This window comes from Loxodonta africana, chromosome 11 (assembly GCF_030014295.1).
Source record: "Loxodonta africana isolate mLoxAfr1 chromosome 11, mLoxAfr1.hap2, whole genome shotgun sequence".
NCBI classification, from domain to species: Eukaryota; Metazoa; Chordata; class Mammalia; order Proboscidea; family Elephantidae; genus Loxodonta; species Loxodonta africana.
Window position 1 is genome coordinate 1,155,845 of NC_087352.1, and position 24,725 is coordinate 1,180,569.

Here is a 24,725-nt window from a genome sequence, read left to right on the forward strand (position 1 = left end):
TGTGCATGTATCCTTATTTAATGAAAAGTTCTTAAAAATTGTAATTCCACATATGTTGCAGTGTTAGAAATGTGAAGACAGAGACCATAAACTGTATACCGTTACATTACAATAAATTAAAACAGATTTGTATTATGCTATCATTTTTAATAAAATAGATAATTTCATATTACATAAGGAACAAGTCCATCCACTCATTATTGATAAAGTTTTAGAAATACTTTTATAAAAAGTTTAGTATTTGATTGAGAATGAATCCATTATAACATTATTTCTACAGATACAGCTTTCCCATCCAACCCCATCTCTTGTGAAATTTTAAAAATACAGAAAAGTACAAAAAATAAGACAAGGTATCCATATACCACAATCCAGAAATAACCACTATCTTTATATAGTTAGTCTTTCTTCATTTTCATCTTTTTTCCATTTTTAAGAGAAATGGGTGTTTATATATAAAGCTGAAGCCCCCTTTAGCGAGTCCCCATTCCACCTCCCACACTTACTGCCTTTCTTTAACCACTCTTCACAGGCAACCATTATCAAGAGTTTCGTTGGTATCCTTCCATTTTTTAAATATTTACATATATTTATCCATTATCAATATATAGCACTGAATTTTGTGAGAAAAGTTTTCAAATTTACAAAAATGTCACTCCACTATATGCATCACTCTGCAATTTAATTTTCTCCCTCAACATGAATTTTGAGGTCTTCTTCTGTTAATACACATAAATCTTGTTGCATTTTACAGATACATTATTTCACCGTAAGCATTTTCTATTTCATTCCTAAAGGGCATTTAGGTTGCTTTCAATTTTGGGATACTATAAACCATGCCACAGTAAATATCCTGGTATGTATTTCCTGAGTATACATACTCAGAGTAGAATTGCTAGGTTTTTTTGGATTTGTTATACAGAATGCCTCCCTACTCCCAAGGTCATGATTTTTATATATAGCTTTTCCATATTCCTGTTTTTAATCCCTTTGGAATTAACTTTTGTTTATGCTCTATTTTTCCTCCTAGAGAAACCATGTTTTAAAGTCTCATCACCTCACTTCCTGATGCCATTTCTATCATTTCCAAATTATAATTAATGCACAGGTCTGCTTCTGGGTGTTCCTCTGTTCTGCTGCATCAATACAAGAGCTTTATATTACACGTAGATGGTGTCACCTCAGAACTTTCGCTCTTCCTTTCCCATACGTGTAACTTATTTTCTTTATTAGTTGGTGAGGATCTCCAGATCTATGCTGATAGCAATGATGATAACAGGCATCTGTTTCTTATTCCCAATTTTAATGGAAATGCTTCTCAAGTTTCAGTATTACCTCTGCTTTTTACTGTAGGTTTCTGTTGGACATAGTCTTTTTACACACAAATGTTGCTCTCTTCAGTATGACTTCTGGTGTCCAATAAGTTTTTAGCTTTGTTAAAGTTTCCCTCATTTGTGGTAGTTTGCTTCAGAATGATTATTTCTGATGTGCTATGAGGTGTAAATTCCTGACAAAAGCTTTCCCCATTCTCAAGGGTTTTTAATGAGTATGAATTTTCTGGTGTCTAATGTGGTGTGACTTCTGGCTGAAAGCTTTCCCACATTCACTACATTGATAAGGCTTCTTACCTGTGTGTATTCTCAAATGTAGAGCAAGTGTTGAGAACTGAGAGAAGGCTTTCCCACATTCATTACAACCATAGGGTTTCTCACCAGTATGGCTTCTCACATGCACAGTAAGAGAGGAGCTTTGAGAGAAGGCTTTTCCACATACATTGCATTCATAAGGTTTATCACCTGAATGAATTCTCACATGTACAATAAGTGATGTGCGTTGAGAGAAAGCTTTTCCACATTCATTACATTCATAGGGTTTCTCTCCAGTGTGAATGTTTTGATGCTTTATGAGGTACTTCTTTTGACCAAAAGCTGTTCCACATTCATTACATTTAAAGGGTTTCTCTCCAATATGAATTTTCTCATGCTCTGTAAGGTTTGATTTGCCACTGAAGGTCTTCCCACACTCCTTACACACAAAAGGCTTCTCTCCTGTGTGAGTTCTCTGGTGTCTGATAAGGTTAGACTTCTGAATGAAAGCTTTCCCACAATCTTTACACTCAAAAGGTTTCTCTCCAGTGTGAATTTTCTGATGGGTGAGGAGGTTCTCCTTCTGGCTGAAGGATTTCCCACATTCATTACATTCAAAAAGCTTTTCTCCAGTATGAGTATTCTGATGTTTAATGACATACTGCTTTTGGCTGAAGGTTTTCCCACATTCATTACATTCAAAAGGTTTCTCTCTAGTATGAAAATGCTCATGTGCAGTAAGATTTGATTTGTGGCTGAAGACTTTCCCACATACTTTACAGGCAAAGGGGTTCCCCCCACTATAAATTCTCTCCTGACTAAGGTTTGACATCTGAATGGAAGCTTTCCCACATTCACAAGGTTTCTCTCCAATATGAATTTTTTGATGAATAAGGATTTACTTTCAGCAGAAGGTTCTTCCACATTTCTTACATTTACAGAGCTTCTCTCCTGTATAATCTTTCAAATGAAAAAGGAAGAGATTCGAGTAAAAACTTTATCATGTTCAGTACAAAAGTTTTTCTTCAGTATAAATTATCTAATACTCAATGAACTTTTCTTACACTTACTGATTTCTTCTAATTAAGAATTTCTTTCTGTTCAGTGAGATCTGTCATCTAGCTAAAGGTTCTTCAATATTTCTTAGAACCACAAGGTTTCTCTCCAGCATGGCTTGTACATTTAATGAGATGTGACACGTGAGCCCAAGTTTTCTCACATTCAGTAAATTCGTAGGGTGTTCTCCAGTATTAGTACTCAGGTATCAGATGGGGTTCAAATTTTTTTAACTGAAGGCATTTCCACACTGATTTAAAGTTAAAGGGGTTTATTACTATAAGGGGTGAACTGTGGCAGAGAAATTTCTAAACTAATTAAACTGATTCTCTGCTACACAGTACCCCTCATGATTAAGGTAGGTCTAAATTGTGTTTCAAACTTTCTAGACGAATTCAAAGAGGAGTCACCTTAAAAAAAATAAAGTATGAGATCAAAGGAAGTATTTTTCTAATTTTCGTGTATTCATGCCTTTTTCCTCAGTCTGTACTTTACTGGAGATGGATGCAACTTGCCTCCCAAGTCTTGTCACCTCTACCTGCTCATCTTCTTCTCAGACTTCTTCTAAAATAGAGGACAAAGAATCATCATTTAAAGGAGTTAATGTATAAAGTGCTTAGGAACATGGCTGGCAAGGGTAAGCACTCAAATGTTAGCTTAATGTTATTATAACTATTATTTGTGCATTTTTCCATTACTGTACTAGCAATAACATTTCAGACTATGCTTTTATAGGATTAACTGTGGTAGCCATTCTCCCCCATATGAGAGGATTTTCATAACCAATCTCTCCAATTACATTTTGAGAGGAAATTTTGTGAAGAATATGTGGCTAGAAAATTAAAATTCATGGGTCTATAAAGCTTAGATTATGCTTGAAAAATAACCTCTCCATTTCAGATAACAGCAACTGAGCATAATAATGAGGAGTTAACAAATAGGATAAAAAGATGACCACATAAAACTGAGACAGTCCACCTGAGATGCCTAGAAAGAGCAATAATCAACTGCCTCCTCCCAGAATTCCATTAAAATGACAGCAAAGGAGAAAATAATAATTAAAAAAAAAATTTAATAATAATTAAGAAAAAAAGAATGTATTAGGAGGCATTAGTATACAATAGATATTAAACAAAATTTTTGAGGATGGAACATATATGGAAGATTTTCAACACAGCAGAACTGAGGAAGTTCAAATAATGTAAAAGTACCTGCAGAAGAGAATGCCAATGACAAACAAGCTGATTTGTGTTGCGAAATAAAAGACTCAGGAAATGGAGGGGAGGGATCAAGTGCCTCAAAAGAAGGGATGAAGGATGGGGGGATGGAAAGAAAGTAGAACAGTTGGACCTCCACACCCTCCCAGTCCTTTGTGTGAAATGGTAAGTTTATTCTTTGTAGAAATTTAATCAATGAACCTCAGGGACACCAAGCAAATGATATGACAAAGGAGAGGCACTATCCTGAAATAAATGGAATTAAATTTAAATATATTATGGTGGGACCTTCAGCACCTTTCTGCAGTTGAGGCTGAAAAATGTTGACAACCAAGAGTATATGCCTGTGAGAAGGAGATGGGAGGAGGTGCCTTCTCTGGAGAAACTGAGAGGCCCAGAAAAATCTAATTAGGATAACCCTCAAGAAATAACACTTGTCACTTGTATTGGTATTTCACTGGCCAAAACAAAGGACCTTTCCATGCTGGAGTTGCTAGAGTAAGGCAATATAATCCTTCTACAAGGAGGAGACCCTGAGTTCATGAGACATTTTTCTTGTCATCCACTGAAGCCTACCAGATGACTAGAAGCACCTAGGCACACAAGAACTTACAATCGCCTTTTACTAAATCATTCTTAAATATGACCGGGCAGCTAATGTCCCCCACACATCTGAGGAACCCTACTAATATGACAGATCAAAACTAAGGGGAAAAAAAAAAGAAACTCTGAGGACATAAAGACCAGGTACAGCAAATAACAACAAAACCCTAAAACCAATCGTAGACAGTTAGGAGAAGACAGTTTATCAGTGAAATGATAATAATGTTTTCATGGTACAATGAGTTCCCTTGTGTGGCTTTCTGCCTTTGGTTCTTGCAAAAAAAAAAAAAAAAATTTACGGAATTTCCTAAATCATTGACTATCTCTGAAGGTCTGTCTCCTAACTGACAAGGTAACTGTCATGAGTTGCATCAGCAGGGGGGACATTTCTGCTCCAAGTGCTATCCTGGCCAAGAGCTGCCCTGGTTGATATGGGGGAGGGACGTGCTCTATGCTTCAAGGACCTCTCCAGACCTTATACGTGTACCTCTTCCTGACATTGAACCTATGTTGTATCCTGTTACTTCTAACTGTATCCTATTACTACCCTAATAAACCACAAAACTGTAAGTATAATCCATGACCATGACAGCAAATTAGAGAAAAGGAGTGACATGGGGGGAGCCACTGGTGTCAGAAATAATGGAGAAGTTGGAAACCAGGGATATACTTGACCTCTGCCTCATAGGAACCTGGTTTATGTTGCTTCTTTTTATTCCCAAAGTTATCTGTTCCATTTTGTAAAAAGAAGCAGAAAGAAGAAGTTCCTTTAGAAATTTAGAATATGAGAGGAAAAAAACAGTAAGATAAGGTAAACTGTATTATCATTCACCAATAACAGGATTTCCTCCCTGCAGGATTATACTGCCTCCTTCCAGCAAACTCAGGCATATCAGGTACCTTGTTTTGGCCCACTTGGTACCCTGCACAATGAATGATAAAAGATCCTAGACACACGACTGTGAAATTTCAAAATAGAAAGGAGGTCACAAATGTTTTCAGAAGGAAAAAATATGTATATTAAAAAAAAAAAAGGCAACCAGAATGACATTAAATTTCTCAACAGAAACATGGGAAGCTGGAAGACAAAATCCTGAGGAAAAAATCCTAAACCTAGTCTATCAGTCTAATGGAAGAGTCAAACAAAGGCATTTTTTAGGTATGTAAATGCTCAAAAATTTACCTCAAACTGCACTTTTCTCAGGATACTACTGGAAAATGTGCTTCACCAAAATTAGTAGACAGAAAAGCCAGTCGATACAGGATCCAAGAAACCCACACTCTGTAGGGAAAAAAGAAGAAAGTTTCCATGATAATGGTAATCAAAAGTCCCAAGATAAGAGCTATGAGGTTAGAGAATGGCCAGACAAGATTAAAGCAGGGTGACAAAAATTCCAGGAGTAAATACCTCCAGGGTGAAAAAATTGCAATAGATTTCCCAATGCATTTAACAAACTGGAAACTAGTAATGAGAAAGCTTTGTCATTCTGAGGAAAGTCCAAGGGAATCTGTGCTAAACACAGAAAACCAAGCAACAGCATTGTGATAGGTATCAATTCCATGAAAAGTAAAAAACACATGCATAAAAATATAATTTTAGTGTATATATACTTCTCCTGTATACCAAAGCACAACAGTTGTCTCAAGGAAAAGCATTTGGGCAATTATTTAAGTTGTGAGCTAAATTAGTCACTTTTTTCATGGAACATCATTTTTACTCAAAAAAGAAGGAGTTACAAACCATGGTTATTGAGACTTGGGTATTATTTGGCAGACACATTCTTCAAACAGTATTGAAGTGAGCCTATCACTTTAAGGAAAATAACTTGACAGTATAAGTTGGCATTGATAAAATTTAAGTTTTCAAGCAAAAACTAAAATTTTGGAAAACCTGTATACTCCACCATGAGACAGATAGCTTGCCAATACTTAAGGCTTTTCTAATAAGATTGGTGGTGATATTAATATGATTTTTAAAATATTGTATAATGAAATATGTTAACTTTAGAATATCTGCATAACTCAGGGAAACGATATTTTCCAAATAAACAATGCATATTATAAAATCATGCATGGGTAAGAGATCTATTCAAAGTTTAAGACAGACCAATGGATTTTATGTAAGAGTATGAAAAAGTCTTTGATATGGTTTCAAATTCTACATTGCAGTTATCTTGAAGAAACTACCACTTGTCAAGTATTAGTGTAGTATCAAAGAACATCCACAATTATCTGAAAAAGCTACTAACATACTTCTCCCTTTCCTAACTATGTATCTGCGAGGCCAAATTTTTTTCAGGTACTTCAACCAAAACGATAGAAATGAGAATTCAGCTGTCTATTAAGCCAGACATTAAAGAAATCTGCAAAACAATGCCATTCCTCTAAATTTTTCTTATTTTGGAAAAGTTAATTTTATTAAAAAATGTTATTTAAGTTTTCATATTTATTGTTATTTTTTTAAATAATGTTTTTAAAAATCAATTTCAAATTCAGTAATATTGCTATAACCCACATAAACCAAAGCTCTTTGGGATCCTCAATTTTTAATATTATAAAAGTGACTGTTAATGGATACAGGTCTAGGGTTTCTTTCTGGGGTAATTAAAATACTCTGGAATTAGTGGTGATGGTTGCACAACTTTGTGAATATACTAAAAACCACTTTAAAAGATGAGGAGTTTTATGGTGTATGAACTGTATCTTGATAATGATGTTGATTTTTAAAAAGAGAGAACAAAAAGTTTGAGAACTGCTGCTCAATAAAGTATTTCTCATCTATTTATTCAATATACTTTTGTCTGCTTACTTTGTGCCTGGCACTGTTCTAGGCACCAGGGATAAACAGTATTGAACAAAATTGATGAAAATTTCCCACCTCCTGGTATTTACATTCTAGTACAGAGACAGAAATAACAAATAATAAATAAAGCATATAGTTCGTTAGCAAATAATAAAGTGCTATAGAAACAAATTAGGGGAGGGGTAAAGAGTTTCAATTTTGGGTAGAATAGAAGGCAAGGTTTGTGTCAAGATCTAAAGAAGTGAGAAAGCCTTACAAACACCTGGGGGAAGAACATTCTAAACAGAAGTTAAGTTCACAGGACCTGAGGAAGACCCTGCCAAGTGTGTGAAGTATGTAATGAGCTATAATTATGCATATGTTCCTCATGTCCTTCCTTGGCTTAACCTGACCCCCTCCATCTTTTAACATTTTGGAAATCTACAGGTCCTCCTGGAAGCAGCTCTAGTAATACCAGTAACATATTTTTAAAGACCTCTCCAGTCTTGTCTCTTAGATACAAACCCCTTTTCCAAAACTTTTCATCACAATCAAATTCAACTTTTTCTAAAATGTTTTATACTAAATATTTTTTAACTCAATTTGTATGTAGTTAAGCCTTAACATATTAACTGTATCCTGATATGCTAGACTGGACTAACATCTACTCTTTGCTTTACATAGTGGAGAGTAGATATTTTAAAAATACTGGGGCAGTACCACAGGAGAAAAAAAGGGTGAGGGAGGACACTTCCAGATTTAAAAAAAGACTAAAAAGGACAACAGTCAAACACAAAATTTGAACATTGATTGGACCCTGGCATTTTAAAAAGAAGTTATAAAGATATTTTGGGGACAACTGGAGAAATCTGAATACGGACTAGATATATTAGGGATTATGGTTAATCTTCTAAGATGTGATGATATTTTGACTATGTAGAAGGATGTCATTATTTTCAGAAAAAACAATTTTTTATGAGTGAAGTGTCATGACGTTAAACACACACACAATACACACGGATATACAAACATACACACATAAACAAGCACGGCAAAATATTGTTGTTAAATCTACGTGGTAGGTATGTAAGCGATCATTGTGCTACTCTTTCCATTTTTTTATGTTTGAAAAAGTTTGTAAGAAAAAAATTTGAGAAAAAGAATCAATAAAGAACAATCTCTCCATACAACAATTTATATTTAACAAGCACCTCAGGGGTACTCAAAACTGCGGACAAAAAATATGAGTCTTCCTTTCAACAAGTTTATAACATAAACTCCAAACATCAAAGTATAAAAACATGTAAGACAATATTTATTGAGGACTTTTGAGTTTCCATGGAAGACATGAGGGAGCATAGAAGATCAGAAGATCAAAGGGGAAATGGAGATCAATAAAAGGAACACTTTAATGAAAACCGAATTCAAGTTTAAATGATAAGTAGGCCCTGCATAAGTAGATCATTTCATAATCAAAGACAAAGATTAAATAATTCCATATACAGAAGATATGTTCATATTCTTATTGTTCATGTGTTCTCTCTAGAGCAGAATTAAATATATGTTTTTAAAAGCTTGACTGACCATATCACAAGAACCATGAGAAAAGAAAGAATCCAGACATAATATGAAACGGGTCTGAGGTGATCTCTGTGAACTTGAAAATTCTGGAATAAAATTTCTAATTTGGGTAGAATGTTAACGACTGCAGTCTGACACTATGAGAATGAAATCAGTCAGACAGCTGTCCATCCTGTAAACAGAGAAAATTAAGACCAGCAAGATAGTTAAGACTGGACATACCAAAGTAAGAATTGATACTTGTGCTTGATACACTTTACCCAAAGAATGTGGTCTTTGTCCCTGGTTAAACCCTTGCAATTTCCAGAGTGACTGGAATCTTTGTTATGCTAACAAGGTGACTTTTGGGTGGAAGCTGCCCATGACAGAAAGGTCCATCAAGCTAAAGGCTGAGTTTAACCATTTGGGCAATGATTCAATCAATCATGCTCACATAATGAGACACCAATAAAATCTCTGAACATTGAAGCATGAGTGAGATTCCTGGTTGGTGACATGCTTGGGAGGGTGACACGTCCCTTTCTGGGACATGGAAACACGACCTTGGAGATTCTCCCAGACCCCACCCTAGGCATCTCTTCTTCATGCTGGTCTTGATTTATATCCTTTAAAATAAAACTGTAGTTGTAAGTATAGCACTTTCCTGAGTTTTTTGAGTCATTCTAGCAAATTACAGAACCAAATTTGTGGCCAGTAGGTCAGAAGTGAGGGGGCCTGGAAAGCCCCAAGTTTACAGCTGGAATCTGAAGTCTTGGCCAGGTTGGTGAACTGGAGGGGCTATGCCCTTTAACTTGTGAGATTTGACTTAGCTCCGGTGGTTACGGTCAGAGGAAGAAAAACTGCGTTTGTAGTTGGTGGCAGAGAGGATACTTAAAGTTTAGAGTGTGTGTCAGAGAAGGAATACACACACACAGATACCACGTACTGCTATTTCTAACATCAACTGGAAGAGTTACTTCTAACTTCAAAATGCATGAGTTCTTCCCAGGAATTAATTTACAAAAGGAGTAAGAAAAGGCAGAATGCAGGATATTAGGAGTCACCTCCATTAGGAATATGAGAAGGTAAAGAAAGACAAGAGCAAAAGACTAGGAAACAGAAACATAAAGCAAGATCAGAGATCATCACAGCATCAATCAAACAGAAGTGCGAGAGAATTCCCAGCCGGGTAATTCAGACATAAAATAAACACACCCTTTCTTCTAAGATGTGTGTATGTGAATTTTAGACTCTGAGGTGCTGGCGTATCTGAATTAGGTGACTTCTGACCTAAACTTAAAACTCCATTCTGAATTAAACTAAGACTTTCATTTCTACTTTTCTGAAGAAATCGTTCAGCCTTTTGTCAAAGTTTGCTGCTTGAAAAATAAAAGCCAGAATTTGTAACCTGGAGAAAGATTTACTCAGTGCCTGTTAAGAATGTTTACACATCTGGCCCCAGAAAAGGTTCCTTGTTCATCAAAAAAAGGTAAGAATTCACAATAACGTTAAATACAGTTAAGCGGTTCCCTATCCTGACTCCCAAATTAATTACTACTCATCAGGATTTTTCCAGTGTATTTCTGCTAGTTCTCTGTAAACTGGTAACTAAGTAGAGACTAACTTTGTTAAAATAAGGAGGCAGCCTGCAGCTGTAAAAGCCCTGACCATCTATAATACAAAAAGTTATGAAATTTGGGCTTTAACTTATGAAAATAAACCTATCTTGACTGCTTTCAGGGAATTCACTCAGTGAATTCTCAGGCCCTATCTTGCTCCTCCTTAGCTAGATGGATAATGTTTACCTTTCAGAAGACCTCAGTTTTAGAGCTGACTTAATCTTCACTCTTTCCTTGATTTTACATTTCAAAGACTCCAATGAAGCTTGACTCAGCCTGCAATCTATCACTAAACCCATACATCAAGAATGTTTGTATTTTCACTTTAGAAATACTGTCTTAGTCAAACTGTTTCAGGAATAAGAGATTTGCGTTAGGCTAGAAATTGATGTTAAGAATATTTGCAGTTTAACTACCGCCTGTAAACATCCCTTCCTTCTCCTGCAATCACTTTGATATGAAACTGTGTGTCTGCTCTCTCAACTTCCTTCTGTATCTGAGTAGATAATGTATTTAATAAGAATCAGCACAAAACTGGTTCCCATGAGACAGAGGTTAAATATGCCCCAGATTTCCAACTTCTCCAAGCTGCTGTACCACTCCATCATATTTGACACTAACCACACCCCCTCACGTCAGCTTTCTTCCTTGCCCCGTTGTGTTCAGTAATTTGCTGCAACATCTCACAGAACTCACAAACTGTACTTACAGTTATGTGGTTAATTAGCAAGTAATAGGCTATAACTCAGGATCAGGATCAACTTTGAACTAACAGAATACAATGCAGGAGACAGGATGCAGTTTGCCAATCAAGAGTTTCCAACCAGGACAGCCACTGTGGCTGTTCTAAGACCGAGTCCTTAAGCCCAGTGGTCTCCAAAAACATGAATCATATCCTTCAAGGGCCAAAACACCAGCTCCTCATTTGCAACAATGGAATCCAGGAATGTAGGCTGGCTGAAGGATAGTTGGTAGGACCTATTGTGGCGTTGCTGCTGTTGTGTGCCATCGAGTCGATTCTGACTCACAGTGACCCTATGTGACAGAGCAGAAATACCCCATGGGGTTTCCTAGGCTGTAATCTTTACAAGGGGACATCACCAGGTCTTCTCTTCCGTGGAGCCACTGGTGGGTTTAAACTACGAATTTTTCAGTTAGCAACTGAGCTAACCACTGTACCACCAGAGCTACCATTTGCTGGAACTACGAGCATCACTGTTTGGTAGGGACTATAGGCCTGAGCAAGAAAATGCACAGGATACCATCCTGGAATACAAGAGCACGTACAGCAGATAGCAGCACTAATCAAACCCAAGCCAACCCACCACCGTCAATTCTGACTCACGGCAACCCCACAGAAAAGGGTAGAACTGGCCCATAGGATTTCCAAGGCTGTAAATCTTTATGGAAGCAGACTGTCACATCCTTCTCCTGTGGAGTGGCTGGAGGATTCAAACTGCTGACCTATCAGTCAGTAGCCAAGTACTTAATCACTGCGCCACTAGGGCTCCTCACAGCAGGACAGAAAAGGCCACAACTTTTTATCTCTCCAAACTTCTGAGCTGCATATCCAACTGCCTACTTGCATGTACACTTAGGTGATCGATAGACATATGACAATTAACAAGTCCAAAACTTCTGACCTATACCAATATGCCCATAGCCTGCCAATCTCAGTACATTCTCTTCCAGTTATTCAAACCAAAACCTTGATCTGAATGACTCCTTTTTCTTCTCAAAATCCATTCAGTCAGCCAATCCTGTTAACCACTCCTTTAAGATATCTTAAAAATCTGACTATTTCTCACTAGCTCAACCACAGCCGCTTTTTCACCTGGACACTTCAACAGTCTCCAGCTGATCTCCTTGCCTCGGCCCCCTATGCCTTATTCCCTAGAGAGCAGCCAGAATATTCCTTCAAAACGTAATTCTGATCTTATCACTCTGCTGGTCAAAACCTCTAATGATCTCCCAATTCATGCAAAATAAAGCCAAAGCTTTTACAATGTTCTAGAGCATCCTAGATGATCTGGCCTGTTACCTAACCAAAACTGCTCTTATTCCCTTTTGCTCACTCTGCTCTAGACCACTACTCTGATCACTATTCCTTGAACGCGACAGCAGGCTCCAGTTTTAGGGCTGTTGTATTTTTTTGTTCTTTCTGGCTGAATGCCTCACTCTCTCACATCCTTCAAATCTTTATTCAAATGTACATTCTTAGCGAGACCTTTCTGACCAACTTATTTAAAATTATAATCCCAATTGACTCTCTCTATGTCTATTTTCCTTGCTTTATTTTTTTTCCATAGCACATACAGAATATAAGATAGAAGATATTTTTTACTTATTTATAGTCTGTCTTCCCCAACTAGAATACAGACTCCAGGAGGGAGCCATTTTTTTAACTGTTTTGATGGCTGGCATTCCCCCAATACTGAAGGTGCTGAATAGTATCATTCAATAAACAGTTGTTTAATATATATGAATATCCCATGTTGATGGAAACATAAACTGGTTTACTGCTATTGAGAGCAATGAACCTATTTCTATCAAGTTTATGAACAAACATAACTTTGACCCATCACTTCCAATTAAGAGTAAATTACCACGTACTTATATCTGCACATCTCTGCAAAGCAATATAAACAAGGATATATACTTGTATCTTCAATAACAAGCCTAGAAGTAACATCAATGTTCATTTATAAGAGACTTATTAAATAATGCATCAGTAGAGAATGCTCTCCAAGGAAAAAAAACTATGTATATGATAGAATGTATAATATATCACCATCTACATCAAAAGAAAAATGGAAGGCATATATGTGCATATTTACAGCACAGGTATATAATACATCCTGATTTATTCAAACACTATCTCAAGAGGGACACATGTGAAACTCTTATGGTGACCACATCTTTAAAAAGTAACTATAGACCTAAGGGTCGGAGAGGAGAAGACACTTTTCAGTATACACCGTGGTGTTCAGAAAGTTTTACAAGTTGATATATTAAAAAACAAACAAACATACTCATAAATACACACACACACACACAAACAGCAGCAGAGGCAGCACTGGTTTTTAAGCCAGGAACTTCTGGCAGAAGTACACGGGGTGCCAGAGAGAAAAAGGCGCCTGCTGGGGGGACGTGCGTAAGAAGACAACAGAAGTATGACTGCAGGTGTAAAATGTAACTCTGAGGCATCTGACCAGTGAAAGAGAGAAAACGGTAAGTAATGAAAAGGAACAGAACTGTCAAAAAATATGTGAAGGCTTTAGATATACAGAGACAATACATTAGGAATGGAGTCTATACCCACAGGGGGATATGAGACTGAGGGTATTGAGGAAAGAGAGTCAATCACAACAGAGGCAGCACAAATGAAGTATGAAGTGTTGACCCTCAGAGCAGAAATAAGTGGCACCAGACCCTCTAGATTCGGATGAAAAAAAAGTAGAGTACTGAAACGGAAAAATTCATGCCAACTGATACTCCAAGACTACGGCCTGTAAGAAAATGCCCTTAAAAAACATTTCAGAGGAGTCAATGCTGACTGAATTCTGACCTCACTGGTTGTCACTCACTCACCTGGACAGACTCTGTCCGCTTCTTTCTCCACCATCCAGGCTCGTCTTCTTGCTTCAACAGAGTGTCACTTTATTACCTGCTGTTGGGGAAATGACACAGCACTAGAACGTTAATGCTGGTGATAAAGCACCATCCTAGCACCCAGGCTGAGCCCTGGGACCTCCAGGCCTTCTGAAGGATGAGGAAGGTGCAGTTTCCAGAAATGCAAAAGGGAGCAGGCCCGTGAAAAAGAACAAAGTAATAATCCTTTGCCTTAGAGGCTGGAACACACACCACCTTGGAGGCAAAGGGACTAGGACTACTTGAGCTCTGCATTTGAAGAGTACACTCTAAACTATTTACAGTCTCCACATATTTCAGAAATGGGGCAAAAGAAGGAAATTTACGTTCAGAATTTCAATAACGTAGGGAAGCTATTCGTACCCTACGTGGCTGGTTGCTATTCTCTATAGCACCACACTCCCGCACAGGTTCCTAAATGGATTTCAACTGTTGAATTTAATACTCAGACCTTTGACTACAGCAACATACACCTATCAGAACTAAGCTGCCTGGGTATAGTATGTAAGAAGTTGCTCTGACAGTATTCAGGATTTAGAAACAAAAGTTTTTCCTAATGTCCTAGTACTTACCTTGTTTACATCACACTCAGATTAAACTATAAGAAATATCTTGTAAATATATGTGTACCCATTCATTCAAAAAACTTTTAAAAATCTCTAAATGACACTATTGAGACAACTGAAAAAATCTGAATATGGACTTTAGATAATTATCGATGATAAATTTTCTGGCCTTGGTGGTACAGTGGTTAAGAGCTCAGCTGCTAACCAAAAGGTTGGCAGTTCGATTCCACCAGCCACTCCTTGGAAACCCTATGGGGCAATTCTACTCTGTCCTTTAGGGTTGCTATGCATTGGAATCAACTGATCAACAATGGGTTTGATTTTTGGTTTTTATTGTGATTATGAAAAGAGAACGTTTGTGTTCTTAGGAAATGCATGCTGAAATATTTATGGACAAGGGGGCGTGTCTGCAACTTCCAAGTCGTTCAGGGAAAAAAAAAAATCACACAGAAACACACCCACATAATGCGGAGAAAGAGAAAGGAAAAATAAGGCAAAAGAGCAAAATATAAATGTTTGATGAATTGGGGAAAAGGTATATGGAACACCTCTGTACTATCCCAACTTATCGCTAAATCTGAAATCACATAAAGGTTACTACTCATGCAAACCGCACACATATTATCTGCTTGGTGTGTTGGAAGAGCTCTGTCACCAGTCGGAACTTGGGCATGGCAGAGCTAGGTTTAGAGGCTGATTTAAACAGCAATGTACACAAGAGAGGAAACACGAGAGGGTGAGGTGGCTGGAGGCAGCCTGCAAGGAGGAGGGAGATCAGTTTGAGATCTTGGATATTCAGAGTGTCAGGTTTCTGAGGAAGACACAGGTTTAAACATCCAGCAGGCAGCTGGGTATACAGATCAAGAGCTCAGGATAGGCCTAGAATGGAAATGGTAATCTGTCAGTCATCAGAGTATCACAGAATATACATCATAAAGACATGGAACAGAACCGTGACTGCCCACAGAGAGCACATATAACATGAGAAGATGGCCAAGGGCAGAATCCCTGAAGCCAACAGTCAGAGAGGCAAGGAAAGGTTTCAGCAGGAGCCAGTGGCTGCTTAGTTTTCAACCTTTCAAGCCCTTCTCCTGAAAACCACACAAAGAAACAGGAATGATGGGCGGGACCCCAGCCAATTCATATCTTTTGTGAGACTAGTAGAGAAAAAACATATTAACCCCAAAATATGTGTAAGTGTAGCCCAAAACACCCAAAAGAGCATAGCTAGTACAGGAACCATAGCAGTGTGGTGAGGGCAGCAACCAAGACCAAATGATCGTGACAAGTCTTTGCGGAAACAGAACTCAGAAATAACTAGCAATAAAAAAAAACTGAGGGACCCATTCTGAGTGACAACTGTCATAACTGCATCAAATAATAAACAACAAAACTATGACATAAAAATCCCTATACTTTACCAAATAGGAGGCATGTACAGAAGTCGCAAAGGGGCCTCAGAAAAAACTGGGACTGTTGAGGGAGATTCCAAGAACTTGGGAGAGTTCAAAAATCTCCAGCTAATATTTCAGTTAAGATTAGAAAGCCTTTGCCCTGAGAAGGAACTACCGAAAACAGGACCTAGGTTAAGCAGAAAAGCTCTGTAGGCGGAAGCAGACAGAGTAGGCTAGAAAAGCACTTGGGAGAAGGTGCCAGATTTAGCAACTTCTAAAAGTGAGTGTATCATCCTATAACTGTGAAGAATTATAGGAAACACAGGGCTGAAGGTAGAAAGCTGCCTCAACCAGGTTAGGGTCAAACGCCGTGAGAAGGAAGGGTTTACAGAGAGCCACGTTTAAGTCCTTTGCTAGAAAGAAGTACTTGAGCTTTAAAGTACAGAATGCTACTAACTCTCCCTTTTCCCAGTACTTGTCTGAGAATATCTATCTCATACAAACGTAAGTAACACAAAAATAATTTTTCTGCATTCATACAAGGATAAGAAAAACTGTGAAAATGAGCAACATAATGGTCCAACAGTTAAATAAACTCAGATGCAAACTAAAACACAACATAACAAAATGAACTGAGAATACAAAACACAATAACTTAAAAGTCATCAAAGCTATAAAAAGGACAGTACAAAAGGGAAACAGAGAACTGAACAAAGAAACAGTCACTCAAAAGGATGGAATGGCCAAACAACAGAAGAATATAAAATAGGAACAGGCAGAAGACAGGAAACAAATCTAAGAAAAAGCAAAATCATTTCAGAAACAAAGACTAAATTATAGGAAGCACAAGGGAACACAAAAACTACAGTTAATACAGTAAGGGACACAGAGAACAGAAAAAAGAAAACCAAAACCAAAAAATAAACAAATAAGAGAAAAAGAAAAGAGAAAGCAATACAAAGTGATATACACAGAGGACACAGTTAAAGGAAAGTCAACATATGTACAATTGGAGGTTCTGAATAGGAACATAAATAATGATGCAGAGTATTTAAAACTAGTTCAAGAACACGTTCTGAAAACAAAAGATAATTTGAACCTGCATATTGAAAAGGCACATGTCCCTGGGTAAACCAACCCAGAATATTCAACTTACTCTATAAAACTTTCACCCTTTAAATATAAAGAAAGAATTATTTGGAAATTCAGGCAAAAAGACCAAGTCTCCTATAAGGAAAAGAGAATCAAAGCACAATCAGAATTCTTCGGAGCGATATTCAACACTGAAAGACAGTGGAGCAACATCTACAAGATAATAATTATAAAAGATGTTACTTGGCGATTTCATATCAGTCAAGGAATCCACAGGAGGAGAAGTTTCAGAAAATTATCTGAAGACACTGGCATAAGAACCAGTGGTGAGCACTAAAAATACTTAACTGTAGAACTAAAATTTCAGGGGAAAAAAAAAAACACCAAACCCATCGCCAACAAGAAAGTTCCAACTCATAGCACGAACCCATGTGTTACATAATAGAATTGAGCTCCCTAAGGTTTTCTTGCCTGTCAATCTTTACAGAAGCAGATGGCCAGGCCTTTCTTCCATGGTGCCACTGGGTGGGTTTGAACTGCCAACCTTTCTTTCAGTTAGTAGCTGAGGGCATACTGTTTGTGCCACCCAGGGACCTACAGAAATAAGATGAAAAAGGTGGGAATCAGAGTGACAGAATATAGGTAAATATTATAGGCTCTGACAATATACAAACGGCACAACTAACAAGTGGGAGAATAGGAGAGAAAGTAGAAAGTATAATTAGCATCCAGACTGCTCCATAGGATTTGCTGAGAAAAAAAGGATATTATCTAAAGCTGAGAAAGGAAGAAGCTGAAGCATATTTGAGTCCAAAAGAAGCACTAAAATTAGATGGTGGTGGTGCTCTTAGGTACAGTCGAGTCAATTCCGACTCACAGAGGCCCTATGTACAACTGAAGGAAACACTGCCCAGTCCTGCAGCACCCTCACAATCGTTGCCATGTTCAGCCCATAGTTGCAGCAACTGTGTCAATCCACCCCATTGAGAGTCTTCCTCTTTTTCACTGACCTTCTACTTAGATGGTGGGAGAGAAGAAAGGGAAGAAGAATGCAGAAACTAAATTGTTGCTGGTGGTAGGGAACGAACAGCCACTGTTTATAGAGAGAGGAGGACTAAGTGATACAGTTTTACTATACTGGTAACTATAGAACAAAAATACAAACTTTCCTAAATAAGAGAACTATCATCAAAGTGAAGAAAAAACAAATTACATAGTGAAAGACTATAAATTAAAAGAACTACAGATGTCATCAATAAATGTTTAATATGATGACAAATCTAAACCCAAACATATTTGGCCATATCAATGAGTGAAAATAGGCTATTAATATAACAAATAAAAAATTGGCTATTAAAAAATAATTTTCAGACTAGTACACAAAAACATTATCAAGAGATGAAAACATTAATAAATAAAAATGGGCTAATGAATGTAAATAATTTCTAATTAGCATACAAAGCAAATCTCAACAGGATGCTGCCCATAAAAGAACACACATAAGACAAAGTGATTTGGAAAGGTAAAATACAAAAACGTTGGGCAAAGAAACACCTGTCAAATGCAAACCTTTATAATGACCATAATCATTGCACTAGGTAAAAACTAAACTCAGAGTATTAAACAAGACAAAGAAGGGCACTTAGTGCTAAATAATTCAGAAAGATCTAACAGCTCTGAATATTTATGAATCTAACGCCATAGGAACCACTTCCATAAAACAGAAACCAAAACAAATGCTAGAAATAAACACATGCACTAGTAAGACTTAACTGCACCTCTCAATTTAACCCATGGTGACTAACGGCACACATCAGCGCCGGGTACGTTTTCTACTTCCGGAGGTGTATTGGCTGGCGTTAGCACCACTTTAAGACATGGTGACGTGGGGGCAGTGCTTGCGTCGCTACGTACAAAGCACGCAAGCTGGTGGCGCCATGTTGCAGCATTGAAAGGCGAGGCGTTCTTAGAAGGGATGCACCCCAGAGGGGGTGACTTTGTGAAACCTACGTGTTTCCTGGCTGCTGTACAGCAAGATAAGGCTTGTAAGTACATTCACTATTTCCTGTGTCGTAGGGAAGGTACGGTGTCCAGGATTCAGGATATTCAAGTGAGTGTTCAGGGTGCAAACAATGTAAAATGTGCATTCGTGAGGTATTTCGTGCCCGATGGCACAGGTAAGTGCCATTTTCATTTTTCTCTTAAATTCTGGAAAAAGACAAAGATGCCTACTGTCTCAGTTATATAATTATCAGTAATAGGAGAACTCAGTAACTTAGCAAGGAATGAAATATATAGAAATCAATCACCTTCATATAGATCAAAAACCACCACCAATCTGAAGATATAATGGGAACAATGGCTCCATTCGTTAAAGCAACATAAAAGATAAATACCTAGGAATAAATTTAAGTGCTTAAAGCCAATAAAAAGAAAAATTTTAAACACTCCAGAAGGACCTAAAAGGAAACTATAACAAATAAAATGCATATCATGTATTTACATAGAAATATTTAACATCATAAAGATTTTCTTCCTAACTTTATAAATTTAATGCAATCCCAATAAATACCAAATATTTTTTTCCGAATCAGACAAGACGGTTCTAAAGTTTATATAGAAGAATAAATAAGAATAGCTCCAAAAACTAAAAAAGATGGGCAATAAGGGACTAGCTGTACCAGTTATTTAAAATAAAATAAAATAGACTGAAAGATGAATGAGAATTTAAAGTCTAAAATCAGACTCAAAGGATCTATAGAAATTTAACATAGAATAAAAGTGACATCTCGAGATAGTAAAAATAAAACTTTAATAAACAGTATTGGAAGAACTGGGCAGACAATTGGAAAAAGAAAAACGTAGATAAATACCTGATAGCATACACCAGGATAAACTCTAAATGGGTTAAAGATATGTGATAATGACACTCTACAAAAACTATAACCTTGTAAGAAGAAAACACTGTTAAAACTTGGAGTGGGAAGGCTTTCTGACCATGAAGCCAAAAATAAAAAGACTGATAAATCTGACTACATAAAAATAAAAACCTCCTGATTCTGCATGGTTTTAAAAAAGAAACAACCACTGTAGACAATGTCAAAACATAATTAAAACTTGAAAAAAATTTGCACCTCATTTCACAGAGGGCTGCCCTTTCCAATGTATAAATAAATCCTAAAAGGAGAAAAGAACGCCACAGAAAAACGTGGGAAGGATATGATCAGGTTCCAGATAAATACATGCAGCCTCTAAACATATGAAGGGATATGCAACATCACTCATAAAAAGGAATGTAAATTAAATCTACATTGAGATACCAATTCCCACTTATCCCTTTAACAAAAAAATCAAATATCCAACCCTACACTCTGACAGTGAGGTTCCGGGAGAAAGGGCACTCTTGCATATTGCCGGGAGGAGTGCAAATACTTACCCTTTGGGCAATGCCACTTGCAGGAATCTACTTTAGAGATACTCCTGCATACGAACAAAACAACACATAAAAAACTACTCTTTACTGCAATGTTGGCAAATAACGGGAAACAATCCAGATGTCCAACAGCAGACCGAGTGAATCAACTACAGTACATCCACACAATGGCATATTATTTACACTATTAAAATTAAGATAATGACTAGGAAGGGTGACCTTCAGGGTACACCATGAACCTTGAAAACATAATGCTAAGTAGAATAATCCAGACACAAAAGAACAAATATTGTGTGATCCCATACATATGAAATATCTGGAATAAATAAATGCATAGAGACAGAAAGCCATTTAGAGGCTATGGGCTGGGGGGCCTATTGCTTAATGGGTACAGAGTTTCTATTTTGGGTGATGAAAAAGTTTTGAAATAAATAGTGGTGATGAGTGTAATGGTTAAAATGGCAAATTTTATGTTACCTATATTTTACCACAATTTATTTTTAAAAAAAGTTAAATGAAGAAAGTGAGGTACAGAGAAGTGTATACAGTACATTATTTTTTACTTAAAGAGGGTGAGGGATAGGAAAGATAAATATACATTACTGGCCAAAACAAAAAACCTATTTGAAAGATAAACAAGAAACTAAGCTCATATGGGGCAAAGAAGAATGGGATTGGAGGGGAGGGAGGGCAGAATGAGATGAGATGGTTTCTGAATTTACAAATGCATTACCATACAGTGCTGTTGAGTTGATTCCGACTCATAGCGACCCTTCAGGACAGAGTAAAACTGCCCCATAGAGTTTCCAAGGAGCACCCAGTGGATTTGAACTGCTCACCTTTTGGCTAGCAGCCAAGCTCTTAACCACTACACCACCAGGGTTTCCATAAATGCATTACTTATTCTTAAAAAGCAATCCCTTAACTTGAAAACAAATGAAACCAACTGTACATTAACCTCATAACATAATTCCTCAAAAGATTTATTTCAAATGACTTCAGAACAGAACTTGGACTGCACTCTTTAGTGGGATGAATTCTAAGGACAAAAACAGCTATAAAGTAATTTTTAAGATGATTCAGTATCTTTATGGTTTTACTATGTTGTTATTGTCGAGTTCCGACTCGAGGCAGCCACACGTGTGTGCAGAATAGAATGGCTCCACAGGGTTTTCAAAGCTGTGACCTTTCAGAAACTGGTCGCCAGGGCTGTCTCCCAAGGGGCCTGTGGGTGGGTTCAAACCAACAACCTTCTGCTAGTAGTTTTGTGCTTAACTGTTTGCACCACCCAAGGAGACCTCCACTAAGATCTAAGGTGTTATGTAAAAGTACTGTACCATTTAAATTGGAAATGTTAATATGAATTCGATTTTTTTTAAATCCTAGCTCTGCCAGTGAAATGGCCTCAGAACATTACGCCTGGGGCAGTGAGACCGCCTGACGCCCATATCTTGGCCAATTCCAGGTCTGGGAGAGAAGGTGCAAGGTAAGAGTGTAAAGAACCTTTCAGAGATAACTGATGTCAAGTCGAAAGGAGGCAGCATCAGGCTTGAAGGAATGTCCACTGGCTAACACTGTGATAATATGACCATAAGAAAGAAAACTTAAAAAAGGCCAGGGAAAACTTGACACAATTCGAGATATGAAATAAATATAGAAGGAATAAAAAACTAGAAAATCGTCACTTTGCAAGTCCTGAAGAAATTACTAATTTGGCCAAGGATTATCTTATTGATGTTAAAAACCAAAACCAAACGAAACCCATTGCCATCGAGTCGATACTGACTCACAGCGATCCTACAGGACAGAGCAGAACTGCCTGCCCCACAGGGTTTCCAGGGCTGTAGTTTTTACGGAAGCAGACCACCACATCTTTCTCCTGTGGAGTGGCTGGTGGGTTCAAACTGATAACCTTTCTGTTAGCAACTGAGCACTTAACCACTGTGCCACTTACTAATGTTAAAACCGTCTCTCGATGAACAAAAGGCAAACAACTTAATCAAAAAAATGGAGAAAGGTCTTGAACAGACATTTTTCATCAACTCCTTGATCTGCAAAACCAACCTATGAGTCAGATGCAATTATTATCTCTATACGTATTAATATAAGAAACTGACATACAAGGTTTAAGTATCTGCCTCAGGTTACCAGGTACAAAGTGGCAGAGCTAACACAAGCAGTCTTAAAAAAAAAAAACACACACACACACATAAGAAGTTATTCACCTTTGCCAAGTATCCCAGCACCCTGTGCCCAACAGATAGCCACTTTTATTAGTTTCTTGTGAATCTTTTGAGTTTATAATGGAAATACAAATAAATATTCCTATTTCTCTCCCTTACTCCAAATGAAATATTCTCTACAAACCATTCTAGATAGATTATTTTTCTACTTAACAATTCTTTGTTGAGGTCGTTTTGGTGCCAGTAAACAATTCCCTCCTCATTCTTTTGTACAGCTGAGAATTGTTCTGTTGTATAGATATACCATATTTTATCAAGCCAATTTCCTACTGATGGGCCTGAATTGTTTCTAGTCTTTTCCTATGCCAGACACTGCTGCAGTGAGCATGCCCATGTCACTTCATGCATGCAGGTACATCTGTAGGATAAATGGGAGAGCTGGGTCAAAAATAGTTATTATAGATATTGGCAAATTGCCCTTTATAGGCTTTGTGCACACCAATACCATTACTGTTTTAATCTTTGAGCTTTATATTTTAAAAAATATTCTGGCGAGGCTTCCCCCTTCCTACAGCCCAACTGGTTTCTTCAGAATTTTACTGGCTATTCTAAGTTGTCTGTCTTACCATGTGAACTACAAAATCAATATGCCTAATTCCAGAAGAAAAAAACCTGTAGACATTTTTACTAAGGTCACTTAAGTTAATAAACTTAAGTCTGAACACAGTTCCTTGATGGCTTCCTATTGAAAAAATGATGCATTTGTTAATTTATCTCTAGGTCATGCCCCTTAGTAATAATTTATTTTAAAGTCTTTTTTGATAGTTTTGTACATTTAAGTTTATTCCTCAACGTTTTATCTTTTTGTTGTTGCTACTTTAAGTAGCAGTTTTCTTCTATTAAGGCTTCTAACTGGTCGTTCGTATATTTGAAGGCTATTAGTTGCTATATATTAATTTGGTCTTTACTTAACTCTATTATTTAAAATTATGTAAAGGATGACTGTGGATGAATTCCTTAGAAAAAGCATCTTTGCAGAAAGAAATAATTTTCTCCATTACTTCATAAAATCCATGTGGCCTGGGAACACCTCCAGTCAATTAGGAGTTAGGATTTCTAAATCTGTCCAGACTCATGGATAAACATTGTAACAATTAAGATTTTTTCAGAAAATGAGGTAACTGTGCCTGACCTAGAACCGCAACATCTTAACTCCCAAATCCTGGGCTTTCTGCACTTTGACACTGCTCCTCGAAGTGTAAAGCTAATATTTAAGCTAGGAGCCTTATTAAAATATCCCAAAGATTAGGGGATTTCAGACAGTCTGAAGCAGGCATCCTATAACAAAAAGTTCCTTTGAAAATATTTTTTTAAAAAGTACATCACGGTTATTTGCTTTCTGCCCCCATAAATAAGAAATGCGTTTTTATATAAAAATCGGTTTTTAAGTTATTTACCACTTAGCTTTTTTTCCCCCCTCCAAATCTTCAAGTAAAATAGATGCTCCGGGAAGATGGACCGTTATAAATATCAGCACTTTCGACAAGGGAAGTGAGGCTAAGAGGTCATTACCTCAGTGCTTGTCTCCCACATCTGCCTCTTACGCGCGGCCACACACAATCCTGCACCCACAATCTCTCAATTCACTTAACAACCCCAAACATCCGGTCAAACTTGGGGGCCAACTCAGGGTCACGCACGCTGGAGCCTCCTCAGAGGCCTCCTCCCTCGCCCCACACACAGGCCCGAGACTCTTAAACCCACCCTCACTCCCGCACCGCGCCCCTCCAGCTCGGGAATCCTCCCCTTCAGCCTCCCCGGCCCGGCCGGACCAAGACGCCCAGGTCCCACCTCCTACTTTCGCGCCACGTGGACCCAGGGGCCGGACTGACCCGCGGACAAAGACCAAAATGTCCACTCGCCGCGCTGCGCTTGCGCACTCGGAAAGGGAGCGAGCACTCCCAGGAGTCTCCGCGACTCGGC

General features: G+C 37.6%; 1 protein-coding gene across 6 annotated transcripts; it reads right to left on the reverse strand.

Moving 5' to 3' along the window:
• Positions 1-24,724, reverse strand: ZNF146 (zinc finger protein 146). 6 transcript variants are annotated; one of them, XM_064293286.1, is made up of 5 exons: positions 24,594-24,724; positions 14,015-14,093; positions 5,646-5,744; positions 3,158-3,203; positions 1-2,546 (listed from the first exon to the last, which is right to left on the reverse strand). In XM_064293286.1, the coding sequence occupies exon 5, from the start codon at positions 2,416-2,418 to the stop codon at positions 1,540-1,542; it is 879 nt and encodes a 292-aa protein (XP_064149356.1). In that variant the 5' UTR covers positions 2,419-2,546; positions 3,158-3,203; positions 5,646-5,744; positions 14,015-14,093; positions 24,594-24,724; the 3' UTR covers positions 1-1,539. The 6 variants fall into 6 exon arrangements, with proteins under 6 accessions (XP_064149356.1, XP_064149352.1, XP_023397225.1 ...); XM_064293282.1 differs by having other exon boundaries at positions 3,158-3,206; XM_023541457.2 differs by having other exon boundaries at positions 1-3,206; positions 14,015-14,090; positions 24,594-24,677.
• Between the last annotated feature and the right edge of the window lies 1 nt (position 24,725).